The sequence below is a fragment of the Drosophila yakuba genome, unplaced genomic scaffold (assembly GCF_016746365.2).
Source record: "Drosophila yakuba strain Tai18E2 unplaced genomic scaffold, Prin_Dyak_Tai18E2_2.1 Segkk2_quiver_pilon_scaf, whole genome shotgun sequence".
NCBI lineage: Eukaryota > Metazoa > Arthropoda > Insecta > Diptera > Drosophilidae > Drosophila > Drosophila yakuba.
The window spans coordinates 15,562-34,590 of NW_025048801.1; the positions used below are offsets into that span (position 1 = coordinate 15,562).

The 19,029-nt window shown below is 41.8% G+C and overlaps 1 protein-coding gene across 4 annotated transcripts in view; it reads right to left on the minus strand.

Moving 5' to 3' along the window:
* Window positions 1-258: 258 nt before the first annotated feature.
* LOC26535090 (lachesin) overlaps window positions 259-19,029 on the minus strand; it is a 286,736-nt gene continuing 267,965 nt past the window's right edge. The window contains exons 9-10 of one of the 4 annotated variants that reach the window (XM_039377312.1): window positions 1,728-1,978; window positions 259-461 (exon numbers count right to left, since the gene is read on the minus strand). In XM_039377312.1, the coding sequence (XP_039233246.1) occupies window positions 1,764-1,978 (215 nt within the window). In that variant the 3' untranslated portion in view covers window positions 259-461; window positions 1,728-1,763. The remainder of the gene's footprint in view (window positions 462-1,727; window positions 1,979-19,029) is intronic. The other 3 variants (XM_039377314.1, XM_039377310.1, XM_039377313.1) reach the window with 3 other exon arrangements.

The window sequence follows — 19,029 nt, forward strand, 5'->3', positions numbered from 1 at the left end:
ATATATTTATATTTTTATAAATAGAAATGACTCTTCAGCGGAGAGCATCAGCTTGTATTTGATTCACAAAGACAAGAGCAAGGGGGTCGTATTGCGCGGCCCGCGACAATTCATTGGACAATCTTACATGGACGTGTGCAGGGGAGGGAAATCTGGTTGACAGACTGTCCAATAGTTTCACGATCAAGCAACGATATGAGCCCAATTATTTTAAAGACAATTCTAACACTTCTGGTTTTTTTTTTTGGATATCTAAGAGGCTTACCAAGATCCTGTGACCCGAATACGACGAGCTAACGCTGGTAACTTGATACCTGAACATCAGACGCCTCTATCGGCTCAAGTCCTTATCTAGAGCAGGGGCACTTATATGCTGACGTATGAAGTAAAAATCGGAGACCAAGGTAACGACTTTGTGGTGGGCGTCCAAATTAACAAACTGGATCGTGGATGATGGTCAGCTACACAAAGTACAAGGCGTGAATCAGTTTTGGTGGAAGGTGGAACGCAAAAGTTATGCATCAGGAGAGACGCTGGTTAACACAAGCAAAGGAAGCAAATCTACAAGTTGTAGTGGTGAATAGTTCTAGTTGCACGCATACTAAAAAATAACAGAATAAGCACTAAGAAGAAATAGAAGGAAAGAGGATTTGCAAAGCAGACTGCTTGCTCACTATGTTTCGATTTTGGATAATAATGGTGATGTGGAATTCGAAGTAGATAATAATGAGGAGGAAGATGAGTTTGTTGCATCAGTAACTTCTAAAAATGTGCAGGCAGGTCGAAATACTAAACGTAGGCGGAATCCAGTTGTAGGTGGGCATGGTTCATATTGAAGGATTTTTATGGAAGTGTGTAAATGAACAATATCAGCAGACATTAATCAGTGGATCGAAGAACTTAAATAGTGCGGACTTACGCTGGAATGGAGTCAGTCGAAAGTGTTCATACATGCAAAACAATTTCTCAGGTGAGCGCCAAAGCTTTTGGTTCATATTCAGCGTGATGAATACTTTAAAAAGCGTATTGGCAGAGTTTTATTTACCGGACGATTGCGCCGAGCGTCGGTAGGAACTGAACAGGCGTCTGGCGTGACCGACCGGAAAAGAGCAAGGGACAGGAGGTAGCGGCTAGCGAGGCGTACGCATTGAGAGCCCAGCACTTGTTCACCCTAGTCTGGGAATGGTGACTCTTCCCTAAGCCCACAGCGTTTTTTCTCACCACCAACCACGTGTGGCCTCGGCAGTACCAGGTGAGGGTCCAGCTCTACGACGGGAGAGCGAAGACGTCGGAATAATCAAATCACATTATAAATCTAGGCAAGAATTAATATCCAAGAAACGAGAATTGCAAAGTGTTGTCACTGGTAGCCGGGTGATAACGTTTTAATATACATTTGGTGGGACGAACACACAAAATCTTTTCAGCTAGCCGCACGTATTCCGTAGCGAACAGACCAATAAAATCACTTCGTTGCAATAGTTCTGTTAAATACCACCTAAGCATGTTTTTAATTGGCAACTGTGTATATTTTCCATAACTAGTTATTTTTTAAAGTGACCTTCCAAAATGTATTCTTGAGAAGATTTGTATGCTGATATTAATTTTATGCGAACTACTTTATCGTGCATTTCGTGCTTAAAAACAACTTAAGATTTTTTGCCAAAACATACATTTTTTAATTTTATAATTATTAAATGCACACAATAGTTCTTGAATATACATACCGCTTCAACAAATAATCTTCTTTTCAAAACAACAACTTAGTGAATTACTCTTCTTGCATTCCAGGCTAAGGAGTGACACACACCAGAAATCAACCAAAAAAATATAACCAATGCAACAGTCGCATTCGAAGTTCGCGCTGCCCATGGAGATCCCGTATTTGTGAATATCCAGGGGGTACTTGGTGATGGTATGGTCCCAGATGGCTTGTTAGGCTTTTCTTGTCCATTTTTTTTAAGATGATGAATGTTTCCTGAAAGTAGTATATTTGAGGAAATTGAGATAATTAATATTTATAAAATAAGAGAGAACGCGATAGTTAAGTCCCTCTACTATCAATGACATTTTGCATATAAAGGGTGATTATACCCGTTACTCGTAGAGTAAAAGGGTATACTAGATTCGTTGAAAAGTATGTAACAGGCAGAAGGAAGCGTTTCCGACCATATAAAGTATATATATTCTTGATCAGGATCAAAAGCCGAGTCGATTTGGCCATGTCCGTCCGTCTGTCTGTCCGTCTGTCCGTATGAACGTCGAGATCTCAGGAACTACAAAAGCTAGAAAGTTGAGATTAAGCATACAGACTCCAGGGACATAGATGCAGCGCAAGTTTGTCGATTCATGTTGCCACGCCCACTCTAACGCCCACAAACCGCCCAAAGCTGCCACGCCCACACTTTTGAACTATGTTTTGAAATTTATTCATTTTTGTATTGGTCTTGTAAATATCTATCGATTTGCAAAAAAACTTTTTGCAACGCCCACTCTAACGCCCTCAAACCGCCCAAAGCTGCCACGCCCACACTTTTGAAAAATGTTTTGATATTTTTTCATTTTTGTATTAGTCTTGTAAATTTCTATTACTTTCCCAAAAAACTTTTTGTCACGCCCACTCTAGCCCACAAAGCGCCAAAAACCATCAGTGTTGCAGACTCTCCTTCGCACTTCCACTAGCTGAGTAACGGGTATCAGATAGTCGGGGAACTCGACTATAACGTTATCTCTTGTTTTTTAACTACATATTATATATATGCTGCCCATCGCAATATTTGGAGGTAGAAGTCTTATTGGCCGCGTTGTCTAAGCGGCTTACATTGTTTTTCGGCCTCAACTTTTTACCACGTGTGGAATTTTCTGTGGCTTCATCGATCGCAGCACATTCGCCTTCATCGCGCACATTCAATTGGTGCGGCGTCCCTGTCGCACACATCGAATAGGTGTGTCTTCTGCATTTTCATCCGTGCGCATTGCATGAATATTCGTGCACAACCCGGTTCCAGCGAGAAGCTGCTGGTTGTGACGCTGCATCCGCTGCGTACTTGAAGCAGCCCAACAAAACTGTTCGTTCCCTGCAGGTCCTTGTTAGATTCTGGCTTTCAACTGCACTTGGTCAGCTCTCGTTCTGCAAATCAACTGCAACTTAAGAGGTCGAAGTCGTCTGGCTCCGTCACTGGAATCGGGGATTCCAATTTCGCGAGTGATCGATTCTCGGTAGGAATTGCGATGCGGTCTGTCACTTCGAGTTTCTCAACGAGCATAACAGCAGTTATCGCTCCCAATATCACGGATAGCCAGCCAAGCTTTAGTGTGGACATTAGGGACTGGAAGATTCCAGAAAACCTGCAGCTCGCCGACCCGGAATTTCATAAGGCTCAGCGTGTTGACCTGTTAATAGGAGCTAGCCTGTTTTATGAGCTGCTGTGCATAGGTCAGATAAAGTTGTTGCCAGGACTGCCACTGCTTCAAAAAACTCGTTTGTTTGGGCTGGGTTGTGTATGGAGGCTGCGCGCGCATATGCGGTAGCGCCTTAATAGCTTCACGCGTTCCTTCTGCAGCTAGCGAGGAAAACAGCATTGATGTTGTACTTGATTCACTTCTGCAGCGCTTCTGGGAGGTAGAAAATTGTTCCGGCCCAATAGTTTAAGCCACTAAGGAGGAGCTAGATTGCGAGGCCCACTTTGTTAAAAATTACACCCGATTGCCAGCTGGCGATTACTCGGTACGTTTGCCGCTAAAACTCCATTTGGATTCTTTAGGAGATTCCTATCCTCAGGCTGTGCGGAGATTCTTGTCGCTGGAAAGGAAGCTTACAAAGCACCCTGGCTTGAGGGTTAAATATGCGGCTTTCACGAAGGTATATCGTCATCTGGGACATATGTCGCCTGTGCCTGTTTCCGAGGTCAGCTCGTGCCGATATTTTTTACCACATCACATCATGAAGGAGGATAGCTCTACCACCAAGCTTAGCGTTGGTTTTGACATATCAGCTGCCACTTCCACCGGTTACTCGCTTAACGATGTGTTAATGGCCGGCCCGGTCATCCAGCCCAAGCTTTTTCACATCCTAATTTCGCATTTTCATCCGTGCGCATTGCATGAATATTCGTGCACAACCCGGTTCCAGCGAGAAGCTGCTGGTTGTGACGCTGCATCCGCTGCGTACTTGAAGCAGCCCAACAAAACTGTTCGTTCCCTGCAGGTCCTTGTTAGATTCTGGCTTTCAACTGCACTTGGTCAGCTCTCGTTCTGCAAATCAACTGCAACTTAAGAGGTCGAAGTCGTCTGGCTCCGTCACTGGAATCGGGGATTCCAATTTCGCGAGTGATCGATTCTCGGTAGGAATTGCGATGCGGTCTGTCACTTCGAGTTTCTCAACGAGCATAACAGCAGTTATCGCTCCCAATATCACGGATAGCCAGCCAAGCTTTAGTGTGGACATTAGGGACTGGAAGATTCCAGAAAACCTGCAGCTCGCCGACCCGGAATTTCATAAGGCTCAGCGTGTTGACCTGTTAATAGGAGCTAGCCTGTTTTATGAGCTGCTGTGCATAGGTCAGATAAAGTTGTTGCCAGGACTGCCACTGCTTCAAAAAACTCGTTTGTTTGGGCTGGGTTGTGTATGGAGGCTGCGCGCGCATATGCGGTAGCGCCTTAATAGCTTCACGCGTTCCTTCTGCAGCTAGCGAGGAAAACAGCATTGATGTTGTACTTGATTCACTTCTGCAGCGCTTCTGGGAGGTAGAAAATTGTTCCGGCCCAATAGTTTAAGCCACTAAGGAGGAGCTAGATTGCGAGGCCCACTTTGTTAAAAATTACACCCGATTGCCAGCTGGCGATTACTCGGTACGTTTGCCGCTAAAACTCCATTTGGATTCTTTAGGAGATTCCTATCCTCAGGCTGTGCGGAGATTCTTGTCGCTGGAAAGGAAGCTTACAAAGCACCCTGGCTTGAGGGTTAAATATGCGGCTTTCACGAAGGTATATCGTCATCTGGGACATATGTCGCCTGTGCCTGTTTCCGAGGTCAGCTCGTGCCGATATTTTTTACCACATCACATCATGAAGGAGGATAGCTCTACCACCAAGCTTAGCGTTGGTTTTGACATATCAGCTGCCACTTCCACCGGTTACTCGCTTAACGATGTGTTAATGGCCGGCCCGGTCATCCAGCCCAAGCTTTTTCACATCCTAATTCGATTTCGCTCGCACCCAGTTGCCGTTACAGGAGACATATGTAAAATGTACCGATGAGTAAGGGTCTTGCAGGAAGATAGCTATTTGCAGTTCATTGTCTAGAGAGACTCCCCGCTCGATGACCTTCAAGTATACAAGCTCGACACAGTTATTTACGGCATCAAACCAGCCTCCTTCTTATCCGTAAGTGCTATGCACCAGTTATCAATCGATGAGCAGGCAGCGTTTCCCATTGGATCAGAAATCCTTCGGCGCGATTTTTACGTGGATGATCTTATCTCCGGCTCCGGCACGGTAAAGGATGCTATCAGCATAATGCAGCAGACGGCTGGCATTCTTGCGAAGGGCCAGCTCAAGCTAAGGAAATGGTGCTCTAACATTCCGCTTGTGCTGGAGGTTGTGCCCGCCGAGGACAAGGAGTCGTTCCTGAAGTTTGAAGATGGTAGCGATTTCACTAAAACTTTAGGTCTCACTTGGGATCCCGCCTCCGACCAGCTATTGCTATCGTTCTCTGCCTTTCAGTCGCCATTGAGACCCTGCAGCCGCTCTGTTTTGTCTGCGATTGCTAAATTTTACGATCCTCTCGGCCTGGTCGGTCCTGTAGTCACAAGGTGTAAAATCATTTTGCCGCAGCTCTGCAAGGAAAAAAATGTCCTGGGATGAAAGCCTCCCGGAAACTCATAACACGAAATGGCCTGATATATGTCGCCGTTTTGAAAACAATAAGTCATGTTAGTTTCCCTCGGTTCATGTTTAGCGCAAAGTCTGGTCTTTAGGTGCATGGTTTTTGTGATGCAAGCATTGATGCCTATGGAGCCTGCGTTTATGTGGTTTCTAAAGGAAATTAAAGTTTTAGCCATTTGTTTTGTTCGAAGTCGCGCATAGCTCCGTTGAAGACCATAACAGTACCAAAGCTGGAGCTTTGTGGAGCGGATCTTCTGGCTAAAATCATGAAAGAAAAAGATGGCTTGAAAGTATTTAAAGGACGCTACTATTGTTGGTGCGACTCTACGGTGGTACTTTCCTGGATCCGAGCCCGCCAGGTTCAACATATTTGTGGCAAATAGGGTTGCTGGCATTCAGGAGCTGACAGATGCCACGGCTTGGTGTTATGTTCCAAGAGCGTTAAATACGGCTGACATCTTATACAGAGGATCCCTCCCGTCTGAGCTTAGCGAGTCGTCACTCTGGGCGCATGGACCCGCTTATCTTACGGAGCCTGAAAGAGATTGCCCAACAGCTGTTTGTCCTGAAAAACCGGTGCTTGAGCTTCGTCGAAGTGTGTTCATCGTCAAGTCGCCGTACGTGGATATAATTGCTAGCTCCAAATTTGCAAATTCTTACCCCTCACTGCAACGAGTGTTTGCATATATTTTCAAATTTTGTAGTGGAATTCGTCATCCTGGGTTCACCGTCGCACACATTCAAGAGGGTACTCAGATGATGCTGCGGTTGGTGCAGCGCGCGTATTTCTGGGAGGACATGCAGTCCCTAAAAACGCTGGGAAGATTTTCCTGCATCAGATGTTTTCGGATTAAGCCGCGGCTGATAGAGCACATAATGGCGGACCTTCCCAAGGAGCGCTTGGAAGGATCTCACGCTTTTGAGGTTGCTGGTATAGACTTCTGTGGATACACAAGTCGGATACTCGCAACAAGCCCGCGGTTAAATGCTACGTCTGCGTATTTATATGCTTTGCAACCAAGGCAGTGCACCTGGAGCTGATCAAGGATCTCTCGACAGTTGCGTTTCTGTGCGGACTTAAGAGGTTCATATGCACCCGGCGGAAGACGAAGCAAATTTGGTAAGACAACGCCACCAATTTTGTCGGCGCCAAGAATGAACTTCTGGAACTTCGAAGGTTATTTCTCAGCAGCGAGCATTAAGGCTCCGTTCAGAACTTTTGCCTTTCGGAGACGATAGACTGGCGGTTCTTCCCTCCACGGTCGCCCCATTTCGGTGGACTTTGGGAAGCGGCGGTGAAAACGGGCAAGCATCATTTCTACCGCGCTGTAGGAACGGCATTTTCTCAATGGTGGTCCGCCATCGTCGTTTGACGAGCCAGATATAACGGGGCTAAACTATAATCAGCTTGACTCTTGGCAGCGCATCTCCATTCTTCAGCAAATCTTTTGGTCGCGATGGAAGAAAGGATACTTGACGTTGCTCCAGCAGCGCTCCAAGTGGCGCTTGTTAAGGACGAGAGTCTGCCCCAATGAGATGGCTTTTGGCGAGAGTCATGCATTTGATTCCTGGCAGAGACGGCGTCGCACGCTGTGTCTGCTTCCCCTTGAGGACTCTGTTGGAAACCGGGGGGAGGATATTGGGTCATGCAGTCGCCAAAACTGTGCAGTAGACTAATTTTATACTCTTAATATTGTGATTTCGGCTCACATTAATATAGTTAGTCATTAATATAATAGTCATTAATAGCAGTTGCGATGCCCATAGTGCATCGCACTCTCTCTCTCTTTGTTGTCTACTCTCGCTATGTTATCTACCTACATTAAGCTCGGGTGCTGCATTTCGGCTGTCTGTCCCGCCAATTGTCACTTCTTCGTTTTTCGGCAAAGACTCAACTTGTGAATTTGATATAGATCTTGGTCGGCCCTAGCTGCCAGTAAAATAAACAAAACAAACAGTATCGGAAAATATTCGGCTATTTATTATTCGCAACAGCTATTGAAAAAGCTCAATAGCTAAACAAAGAGCTTTCTTAACGTAAATACCTTAACCTTTAGATTTAAGGATAGTTTAGGAAAATGTATCAAAGTATTATCTTTATCTTTGATTATATGGTTTCGAATATGAATTAATCTGATGTCTTTTTGGGCACCAAAGGGTATTTAAAGTAGCGGTTGTATAAGGGTGAAATCCGAATGGATTTCACAGGTAGGGTGGGTATAGAACGAGGCCAATAACATCTGGTCCTCGTCTTCATCAGGTACACTTTATTGTCTGATTCGTAACCGTTTGGTTATCGTATTTGCAGCTATCGTATCTCTGTCTACTGTATTGTAGCTGGGACACTCTTGTTTATCTTAAGACAAAACCCACGCCCATTTTCCCTGAGTTAGCTGGTCAAAAAGGTAGACAGAGTGTGTTGAGGTGGACAACGCTCATTGAGTGTGTTCGTTATAGTTATGATAGGCGCCCAACCTAAGGGCTAGCCCGATGCCTGATCCAAGCTTCCCGTTAATGAACAATCTATCCATATTTAGTTTCAGTCATATATTTTTTATTCCGTCCTGGAATTTATGGTCTAGATCTAGTGTTGAACAAATAGTCCAGTGTTTAATGCACAGTGACAGTGACAGAACAAATCACTATGGCTTTCACTCAAATGAATAGATCCACATTTGCTAATTATAGACAGAGTGAGACGCAGCAGGATATACGAGTATTAACTAATTTCGGTCGAAAAGCTCACGAGATAAATTCAGTACGAAGTAGCAATCAAAATGTTAGGACTTCGCCAGACTTTCGAAGCGATCGAAGTGATCTTTCTTTGGATTGATCTGATAGGATTTCCAATATAATATATAACTGGCGTATTAAATTTAGCGGGTCAGCCAACGACATTGCCATTGAGAATTTTATTTACCGTGTAAATTGTTTCACTTCGCAATGCTTAAGCGGAAACTTCGAACTACTTTCCCAATACGCTAATTTACTGTTTGCAGGTCTGGCCTTAGCATTTTATTGGCTTGGTCATAGATCGGCAGATAACATAAATTGGAATGTATTATGTAGGCGCTTAAAGAAAAGATATCAAGATCAGAGGTCTGATCGTGAAATCAAAAGTGTCATGCGTCGCCGGAAACAGGGTAGCACAGAATTTTGATGACTTTTAGGATGCAATGCTTTCTATTGCAGATTTACCTCGTGAACCAATGCAGGAAAGTGAAATTACTGTGAACGTTCGTCATAATCTCAAACCAGAGATCAAGCATGTACTACTGCACATTGACTCACCAAACTTAGCAACATTGCGTAAGGAATGTCATCGTCACGAAGAATTCTTTCGTAGCACTCGGACAAACCCAATATAACGTCCGAACACAGGCAAGCGTTTTGTGAAGCCAATCCTCCATGAAAAGAATTCCGAAGATCTGTGTGAGGAAAAACATGATGTCGAGAACGTAATTTGTGTCGTTAGGGGTCTTAAGAAAATTAAGTGCTGGAACTGTGATGAATCAGGTAACTGTTACCAGAATTGCCTTAAAACACGCCGTATTTTCTGTTATGGTTGTGAAACATCGGAGATGTACAAGCCCAACTGCGCAAACTGTAATTCGGCTAAGGAAAACTCCCAACAGGGCATTCGTTCTACAATGAAAACGGATGTCCGCCTTTAGCCTTGAAAACACAAACAGAATTAGATTCTCTGGCAATTGATGTTTATTCCATTTTGCCTTATACTCAACCTCACGTATCAATATCCCAAACTTTCAATGCGATTGCTGTAGTACGCAGGTCGTAAATTCCAAATATTTAAGTCCAATTCTATTCATCATTGTAAACGGCGAACATTACGCCGAATTCGCAAATTTTGGATTCTTAAAAGATCATTCAATCGTTTAACCATTTAATTAATCGTTCACAAAAAAACCATATTCGGCTTTTCACAAACATTGACATATTTGGTCAATCGCATTTAGCTCTACTGGACTGCCGCGCCAACAAAAGCGTTATAGGTGGTAAGCTAGCTCACCAAATAATATCAGCTAAGCCATTTCATAAATTTAGATCGGTTGTACGAACTGCTGATGGCCAAACTCAAAGTGTTGCAGGCACTATACAAATTCCTTTGACCTATAACTCAATTCACAATAACTTTGAATTCTGAATAGTTCCTTTTATAAAGCAAAGCGTAATATGCGGAATTGATTTCTGGTATACGTTTGGTATTTCTATTAAGCAAACAGTTTCGATCAACGAGATCAACTGTGAACCTGAAGAAGACTAAGCGCTTACGATTGTCTAATTCACAAAAACAAAATTACAGAAAGTAATAGACTTTTCCCATTGTTCTAAAATGAGGGCTTGGGATTAAGTAGTCTGATAGAGAACAATATCGACACATCCAATGCGAAACCGATCAAACAACGGGTTTATCCACTTTCGCCAGCTAAAGAAAAACTTTTGTGCTTAGAAATTGATCGCATGATGATATCATTGAAGAGGCACCTCCATCGCCCTGGTCTTCACCAGTTATCTTGCATATCATCGGTCATCAATCTATCGCGTTAGGCGTACTTGATTTTAAATGCACGAAATTTAACTATCTCTAACGACGTCGCTGACAGAAATAGTCGAAGAGAGTGCCAAGTCGTACTGATCACAGGCGGAAAAGCGTGAATTCCACACTTGTTTTCGGCCAATTATAAAATACAAACAATTGTTGCGTCTAAAAAGACGCTAACTAGTCAAAAAAAAAACATTCCTCAAAGAATATTACATGAATAACTAAGACAAGTGCATATTTGTCTAAAATTAATAAGTGACACGCGTAAAAAGCTCGAAAAATTAGCAGCGATCCAAAGAGCGAGCGCAGAAGCTCTGTAAATCCAAGAAACGCCTGTTTCTCTTACTTCTCAACACGCGATATCGACAAAGTAAGCAAGTCACCAAAGAGCTACTGATCGTCAAGGGACTGCAATTTGTATTAAAAGGAATCGCCCCTGACGTCGGTCCCTCTGAGGTTCAAGAAGCCCTTAGTGCCAAAGGCTTCTGTGCCAAAATTTTTAGTAACATTACTAACAGAAACAATAAGCCGCAACCACTCTTCAAGGTTGAGCTCGAACCAGACAGCAAAGCCTTAAATAAAAGGCCTTATCCATCCTTACTGCAGCAGCTCTTACTGCAACACCCAAAATCCCAAATACTACAATTAATTCAAAAAAGACTTATTCGTCCACGTCAAACGACGCTTACGCAGAGAATGGCAATCTTCTAGATCCAAAACTGCGAAACAAAAGCTAAAAGTAGCCACACGAAAACTGGCCAACGCTCTGAAACAGCTGCCACGCTCTGCAGTTCGCTACATAACACTGCTCTTTAATGCCATCACCAAACTTGGTTACTTTCCACAACGATGGAAGAGGTCGATTATCATAATGATTCCAAAGCCTGGTAAGGACCACACAGTCTCTTCATCTAACAGACCAATAAGTCTACTCTCATGCATTTCGAAACTATTCGAAAAATGCCTGCTGGTCCGACTTAATCTACATCTGAGAACCCACAACGTAATCATCAATTTGGATTTCGCGAATGCCACGGAAGCATTGAACAGGTGAATCGTATAACAACGGAAATAAGAACTGCATTCGAAATTCGCGAATACTGTACAGCAGTATTTTTAGACGTATCCCAAGCATTCGACAGAGTCTGGCTCGACAGCCTAATGCTTAAAATTAAAACAGCCCTACCCGAAAGCACACACAAACTTCTAAAGTCTTACCTCTATGACAGAAAGTTTGCAGTGCGGTGCAACACTGCCACTTCCACTGATCATGTAATTGAGGCTGGAGTCCCCCAAGGCAGCGTTCTTGGGCTAACCTTATACCTTATCTACACAGCCGACATCCCTACAAATAGTCGCTTAACGGTATCCACATTTTCCAACGATACAGCTATCCTTAGCCGTTCAAGGTCCCCTACCCAAGCTACAGCACAGCTGGCATTGCACCTCACCGACATTGAGAAGTCGCTCTCTGACTGGCGAATAAAGGTAAGCGAGCAAAAATGCAATCACGTGATGTTTACGCTAAACAGACAAGACTGCCTTTCGCTCTTATTGAACAACATACCACTCCCGAAAGCAGATGAGGTAGCGTACCTAGAAGTACACCTTGACAGAAGACTCACATGGCGCAGGCACATTGAAGCCAAAAAAACTCAACTAAAACTCAAAGCCAACAACTTACATTGGCTCATCAACTCTGGTTTTCCGCTCAGCCTAGATCACAAAGTCTTACTCTACAATTCTGTATTGAAACCTATCTGTACCTATGGCTCACAGTTATGGGCCAATGCCAGCAGAAGCAATATTGACATCAAACAGCGAGCACAATCAAAGATTCTGAGAACCATCACTGGGGCACCGTGGTACGTTCGGAATGAAAACATCCAAAGAGACTTAAATATCCCATCAGTTATCAATGCAATTACGGAACTTAAGGAAAAATACCATAGCAAGCTTTACTCGCACCCCAACCACCTAGCGAGATGTTTAACCCAGCTCAGCAGCCAACAACTGTTCAGAAAAAAACTTTTAAACTTATTGTTAGTTCTTAAACAAGAAGATTCAATAAATAAAAGCAAAGTAATTATCTTCTAGTACATTTCAATCGGAAGAGTATTCTGCTCTCAAAGATAAACTCGTGTCTCTAAAAATACCTGATTTTCAAGTCATTGATGATTATATTTACCATCGTGCAAAATTCCTCAATTGTACTGACGTTTTACCAGACGGTGCGTAAAAGCGTAATAAATTCGGCTCATGATCAACCCATATCTGCTCATTGTGGGATGGCTAAATGTTTATAGCGTATAAGACGGCGTTTCTATTGGCCAAACATGGTTATTAACGTTCGTGATTACATTCGAAATTGCAACCCGTACCAGACCATTAAATATTCCAACGCACACTTTATCTTGATTTTATCGGCCCATTTTCTTGATCCAAATCTGGCAACATTGGTATATTGATTATTCTGGATCCCTTTTCCAAATTTACTTTTTTAAAAGCTGTGAAAAAGTTCAACACTAAAGTGATCATCAATGTATTGCGGGATGAAATATTCTCATGCTTTGGTATTCCCGAAACAGTTGTAGTGACAACGGAACTCTATTTAAGAGCCATGATCCCTCTCACTTTCTTTCGAAATATGGCATCCGCTTACATTCGCTCCGACCAACGCTAATGGGACATATACCTCAGTAGTATAAACTGTTCCCTACGTAAACCGCAGCAGATCGCCGTGCACCCGTTGCTGCTTCTTATACGTGCACAAATCGGCTTGGTGTGCATCTTTTCTTCGCCTTCTTCGCGTACATTGAATTCGTGCGCTGTCCCTGTGGCACAGATCGAATAGGTGTGTCTTCTGCATTTTCATCCGTGCGCATTGCATGTTAATTTTGAATATATACCTAATATAAATAAAACCTATGAAAATATACCTAAAAACTCTACGATTCTAATTTAGCGTACTTTGTGGAAGATCTGAGAATGTGATTTTTTTATATATGTGATTTTCCCAACTTAAATTAATACCCACAGCTACACATCAACAGTCATCAGGCCTACTGACATCGATGGAAAATGCGTAGGTACGGCATAGCCGTAAAACATGTAATACCTGTATATACAGTCACAGATTCCTAAATCGTGCGTTAAAAATTCCTAGCCTTAACTAAGATTATATATAATTTTCGAAATTTAAAGAAACTAAGGTCTAAAAACCAATTCGTAGTGGTCTTGATGTAAAGTAACCCGAAGACATAATGTAAAGAAAAGTTACAATATATGCATTCCTATCTTAATCATTTTTCTTTTTGTGTGCTGTAAACTAAGAAAATTACTCAATAAGAGCTTTCTTAACGTAAATACCTTAACCTTTAGATTTAAGGATAGTTTAGGAAAATGTATCAAAATATTATCTTTATCTTTTATTAAATGGTTTCGAATATGAATTAATCTGATGTCTTTTTGGGCACCAAAGGGTATTTAAAGTAGCGGTTGTATAAGGGTGAAATCCGAATGGATTTCACAGGTAGGGTGGGTATAGAACGAGGCCAATAACATCTGGTCCTCGTCTTCATCAGGTACACTTTATTGTCTGATTCGTAACCGTTTGGTTATCGTATTTGCAGCTATCGTATCTCTGTCTACTGTATTGTAGCTGGGACACTCTTGTTTATCTTAAGACAAAACCCACGCCCATTTTCCCTGAGTTAGCTGGCCAAAAAGGTAGACAAAGTGTGGTGAGGTGGACAACGCTCTTTGAGTGTATGTGTTAGACAATGTAGCAGACATTAAACACCGAGGGCATTCAGAAAAGTTAAAGTTTTGGTGCGGTTTATAGGCACGTGGCTTCATTGAAACTTACTCCCTTAAAGATGATGCGAATCAAAACGTAATTGCGAATAATAAGAATGAGGATGATGTCTACCTTTTTTTTTTTAGCCTAAAATGCAGGAGCATGACATGTGGTTCCAACAAGACGTTGCGACATGTCACACAGCACGCGTAAGACTGACGAAAGGTAAGAATTACCAATTATTTTACAGGCAATTCTAATATTTATTCTAGTTATGTTGGAGTTGTGAGAGAAGAACCCAGAACCCACGACCCGAATACGTCGAGCTGGAAACCCTCGGCCCAAGTCCTTTTTTAGGGCAAGGGGACTAATACGCCGAAGTAACAAATGGTTAGCTGAACGGAAAACTTAGACTATGCTTTGTTATTATTACATAAATACTTATACAATTATAAATAAACTTTATCTTGCTTAATCTTGCATAACCGTAATGTATCATGCGTGATCGAGGTGCTGAAAGTAAATGCTAATACTAATGAAAAGTTAAAAGGACTATAAAATAACAAGAAAAATTAAGTTAAAAAAGAAGCAGAATTTGCATTTGTGTAAAACTATGTGGTAATATATGAGAAGAGGAATAAAAACTAAAAAAACTATATGTGGGAAGCAAAAAAAAACATAGAAAGACGACAAATTGGCTTTAAATTATCTTAGAGTAGTGAAAATAATAAAATTGATGAGCATACAATGCGAGAAAAAACTCTTTGAAGAAACTGCAGATGCCTACGTTCTGGATGAAAAGCATGGATATGTACAAGAACTCATTAAAATGACCTAAGATACTCCAGCGCTGATACACAGAAGAAGGTGGGCAAAAGAAAGTTCATGTATACGTTTTGCAGATGAGGCATCAAAACCGATTTCGAAATCCACACTCCACCACAGTTCGAGCCTGTTATACGATCTATGATCTTGGTTTATAAACCGGATTCGCCCACTGCAGTGCACTGTAAGAAGCCCAATTGAGCTAAGGCTTCACAAGGAGAAGATGATACCAATTAAACACCAGCCAAGTCGATAGTCTATAGCGCTTTGGAGTCAGGTTGCGGAATGACAACGAAACGGAGTAACCAAGTAGTCGTCGAATTCAGCCCTTCGGATTAACGAACTCGACAGCTACGTTTATCCGATTTATAAACGACGTTTTTCAAGATCTTGTTGGCCGAGATATAATGCAAATTTATATGGATGACATTATCATATACGGAAAGCTTAAAGTAATAATGGAGGTAGCTGCTCGTTTTTTATTTATTATATTTATAATATGACAAAATTCAGCTTTCTGGAAAACCAGATTGATTTTTTCGGACATACAGTTCAAAACGAAACTTGGCGATTAAAAATATTAGACACTACTTGATGGTTCTAAACTTTGTAACTGACTGCGCAGTGTTTACCCAAACTGTAAAGAAGTAGGATGTTCCTCGAAAGGTTGCGTAATGGGTTTTGGCTCTGGAGCATTTAGACTAGGCCGATTTCCAAATTATCTCCTGTTGGGAACAGAAGTAAGTACAGAAGTAGCACAACGAATAAAGTGTTTATTAATGCAATCTTATTTATCTTGAAGAAGGGACCATGCCAAGAATATACTTTAAAACGAGATGTTTTGTACGAACAAATAGCGAGACAAGAAATGCGCCACAAAGCTAGAAGGCAGATACAAAAAGCGGAAGACTGGCTAATACTTTTCTTGTGGTCAAAGTGAAACGATGTAACGTTTCGTCAAGAAGGCTGACGAGTTTGAAAATCCAAATTATTCCTCCACAAGTAAATGAAGACTTAGTGTCCTCTGAAAAAGACGATGAGGAGCAGAATGACCAAATGTAAGCAGATGATATATCGAGCAGTCGGCAGCACTGGTTGAAGAGAAAAGAGTTGGAAGCAGTAGAAGTCGGTCGTGAGTCAACGGAAAATAAGAATGTGCGAAGAAATTGCCATAAAGTAAAAAACTGTAATCGAGAGTTGTTGAAAGCCGTAGCAGAAGCAGTTATAAAAAGGCGTAATCAAGAGCCATAGCAGAAGCCGTTATCCGTACCGATGCCAAGTTGCCTTCCCTTACTTTGCGAATGGTTGGCTGGACTGAGAACTTAAACTATCCATTGTTATTATTACTTAAGTACACATCTAAATGTAAATAAACTATACACATATATCTTCATAAATCTGTACCACAGAATTTAAACAAAGCAACCGGTATTGCAAAAATTCTTTTAACACGGGTGGCAATGATAACAGTTCCATCGAATAGTTAAACAGCTTTTATTGATTTGTTTAGTTTTTAAAGTCAAGGTGTTTCGAATATTTCGCCATCAGCTAGTAATGTGCGCATAAGGATACTCGTACCACTGCAGCGCTCTTCGAATCTCTCTTTTCTTCTTCTCTTTCGATTTATTTTCTCTTTATCTATTCAGCTAAGCTACTTTTGTAAGCTTAGGCCTATATGGTTAAATTTTAAAGTCAAGCTTTTGCTTAGGCAGTCTGCATCTCGAAATAAACCAGAGCACAAATACACAGGCCATATATTAATATAACTTATTCGTGCGTTCCTATTAATTATATTGGTTGTCTTCCTAATAACCATTTAGTGACCCCGACGTTAACGCAGTTTATATCGAAGTCTGCAGCTCGGTCTTGTTATTGTTTAAACAAACCGCATCTTTTCGCTGTCGTTTGCGGGCCTTCGGTCACAAACAAGCGTACATATATAAAAGTACCTATTACATACTTTCAACCGAATATAGTATATCTTTTTTCTCTACGAGTAACGGGCATAATTATGGAATCAAATATTGTTTGCTTCAAAAATTAGTGCCGCCAGGTAACAAATACTATGCAGCCAAAAAATGACATGCTGGCTGAGCGATAAAAGTGTGCACATTAGTGCGCTGGTTTTAGCAGCCAAACATGTTATGACCTAGCTAAGGACCCAACTCTGAAATACTGTTCTGATGCTTGCCTTGGGGTTGCGAACGAGATGAAATCGTTTGTGTGCCGAACTTAAGGTGGCGGTCTGATGATTTCATTTCTGCACTAGACTCGAAGTTTAATACCCTTAAGCTGCTATAGGAATCACCAAAGTGAAAAGCAAAAACCGCTGGTGGTAAGCTGCCTAAAAGAACGCCCAGCAGGGAAGGGTCTCTGGAAGCTGTATACGCAGCGACAAAGATAGAGCTACTGCGTTTGCATATCTAAAATTTAATAACATTCAGCTTAGCAAAGATTCGAAACCTCAAATAACCCCTGGACATGACTTGGTGACACCAAAAATGATCATACTTTCACCGTTTGCGATTCTGAACTCATGCCATCTCTTCAACGCCATTACGAGACTTGGATTCTATCCCCAAAAGGCGGGCAAGGTGATGATTCTCGAGCAAGGAAAAGACAAAACGTAACCCACATTCTGTAGACCTTTGTTTCCTAACGAGTCTCTAGAAACTGTTTAAAAAGTCATTTTTAAAACATCTAACTCCTTACTCGAGATACAATTCCATTTGAATTTGAATTTCGCAAAAATCGTAACACGATTGAACAGGTCGATTGTATCACAAACGAAATTTGTAATACTTGTGAGCATGGGAAATACTGCTCAGCTATATTGTTTGATATTGCACAAGCATTTGACCGAGTCTGGCTGGAAGGACTAATGTAAAAGATAACAAAACAGCTTCCCCAGAAAACACACAAAGTATTCGAGTGTTCTTAACAGTTCGACTTCTCACCAACGAATCAATGCTGGAGTCCCCCAAGGTAGGTTTGGCTCCGTTTTTTACACTCTAGATACAGAAGACATGCCTGACGATACCGCTATACTCAGCCAATATAGATGCCCAGCAAAAGCAACAAAACAACTTGCCCGTCATTTTAAAGCAGTGCAAAGATGGTTTGCGGACTGGCGCGTCAAGATAAACGAGGCCAAAAGCAGAAATAAACCTTTCACTCTAAATAGACAAACCTTCCCACCCTGTACCCTGATCAATACGTTCATCCCACAAGCAGACGTAGTAACATATCTCGGCGTCCACCTTCAAAGACGCCTTACCTGGCGGCGACATATAGAATCTAAGAGGACTCATATGATGCTTTAAGCAGCCAATCTTCACTGGCTTATTAATTACAACTTAGTCTGGAATTCAAAGTACTCCTCTACAATTCTGTTAAAAAAACAATTTGGACATACGTTTATTAACTATGGAAAAATGGGGCAGAATGGAACCTACGCTGTAATAGCATCCATAGAAACCTCCACATAAATCTTGTTAACTAGAAAATTCAGATGAAACAAGATAAAACGCTATAGTCGAGTTCCCCGACTATCTGATACCCGTTACTCAGCTAGTGTAAGTGCGAAGGACAGTTTTTGGCGTTGTGAGCGTTAGAGTGGGCGTGGCCAAAAGTTTTTTGGCAAATAGATAGAAATTTACTAGACTAATACAAAAATGAAAAAATATCAAAACATTTTTCAAAAGTGTGGGCGTGGAAGCTTTTGGCGGTTTGTAGGCGTTAGAGTGGGTGTGGCAAAAAGTTTTTAGCAAATCGATAGAAATTTCCAAGACTAATACAAAAATGAATAAATATTACAACATTTTTTAAAAGTGTGGGCGCGGCTGCTTTGGGTGGTTTGTGGGCGTTAGAGTGGGCGTGGCAAAACATTTTTGGCAGATCGATAGAAATTTATAAGACTACATAAAAAACTTCTAGCTTCAAAGCGAACGGGGGT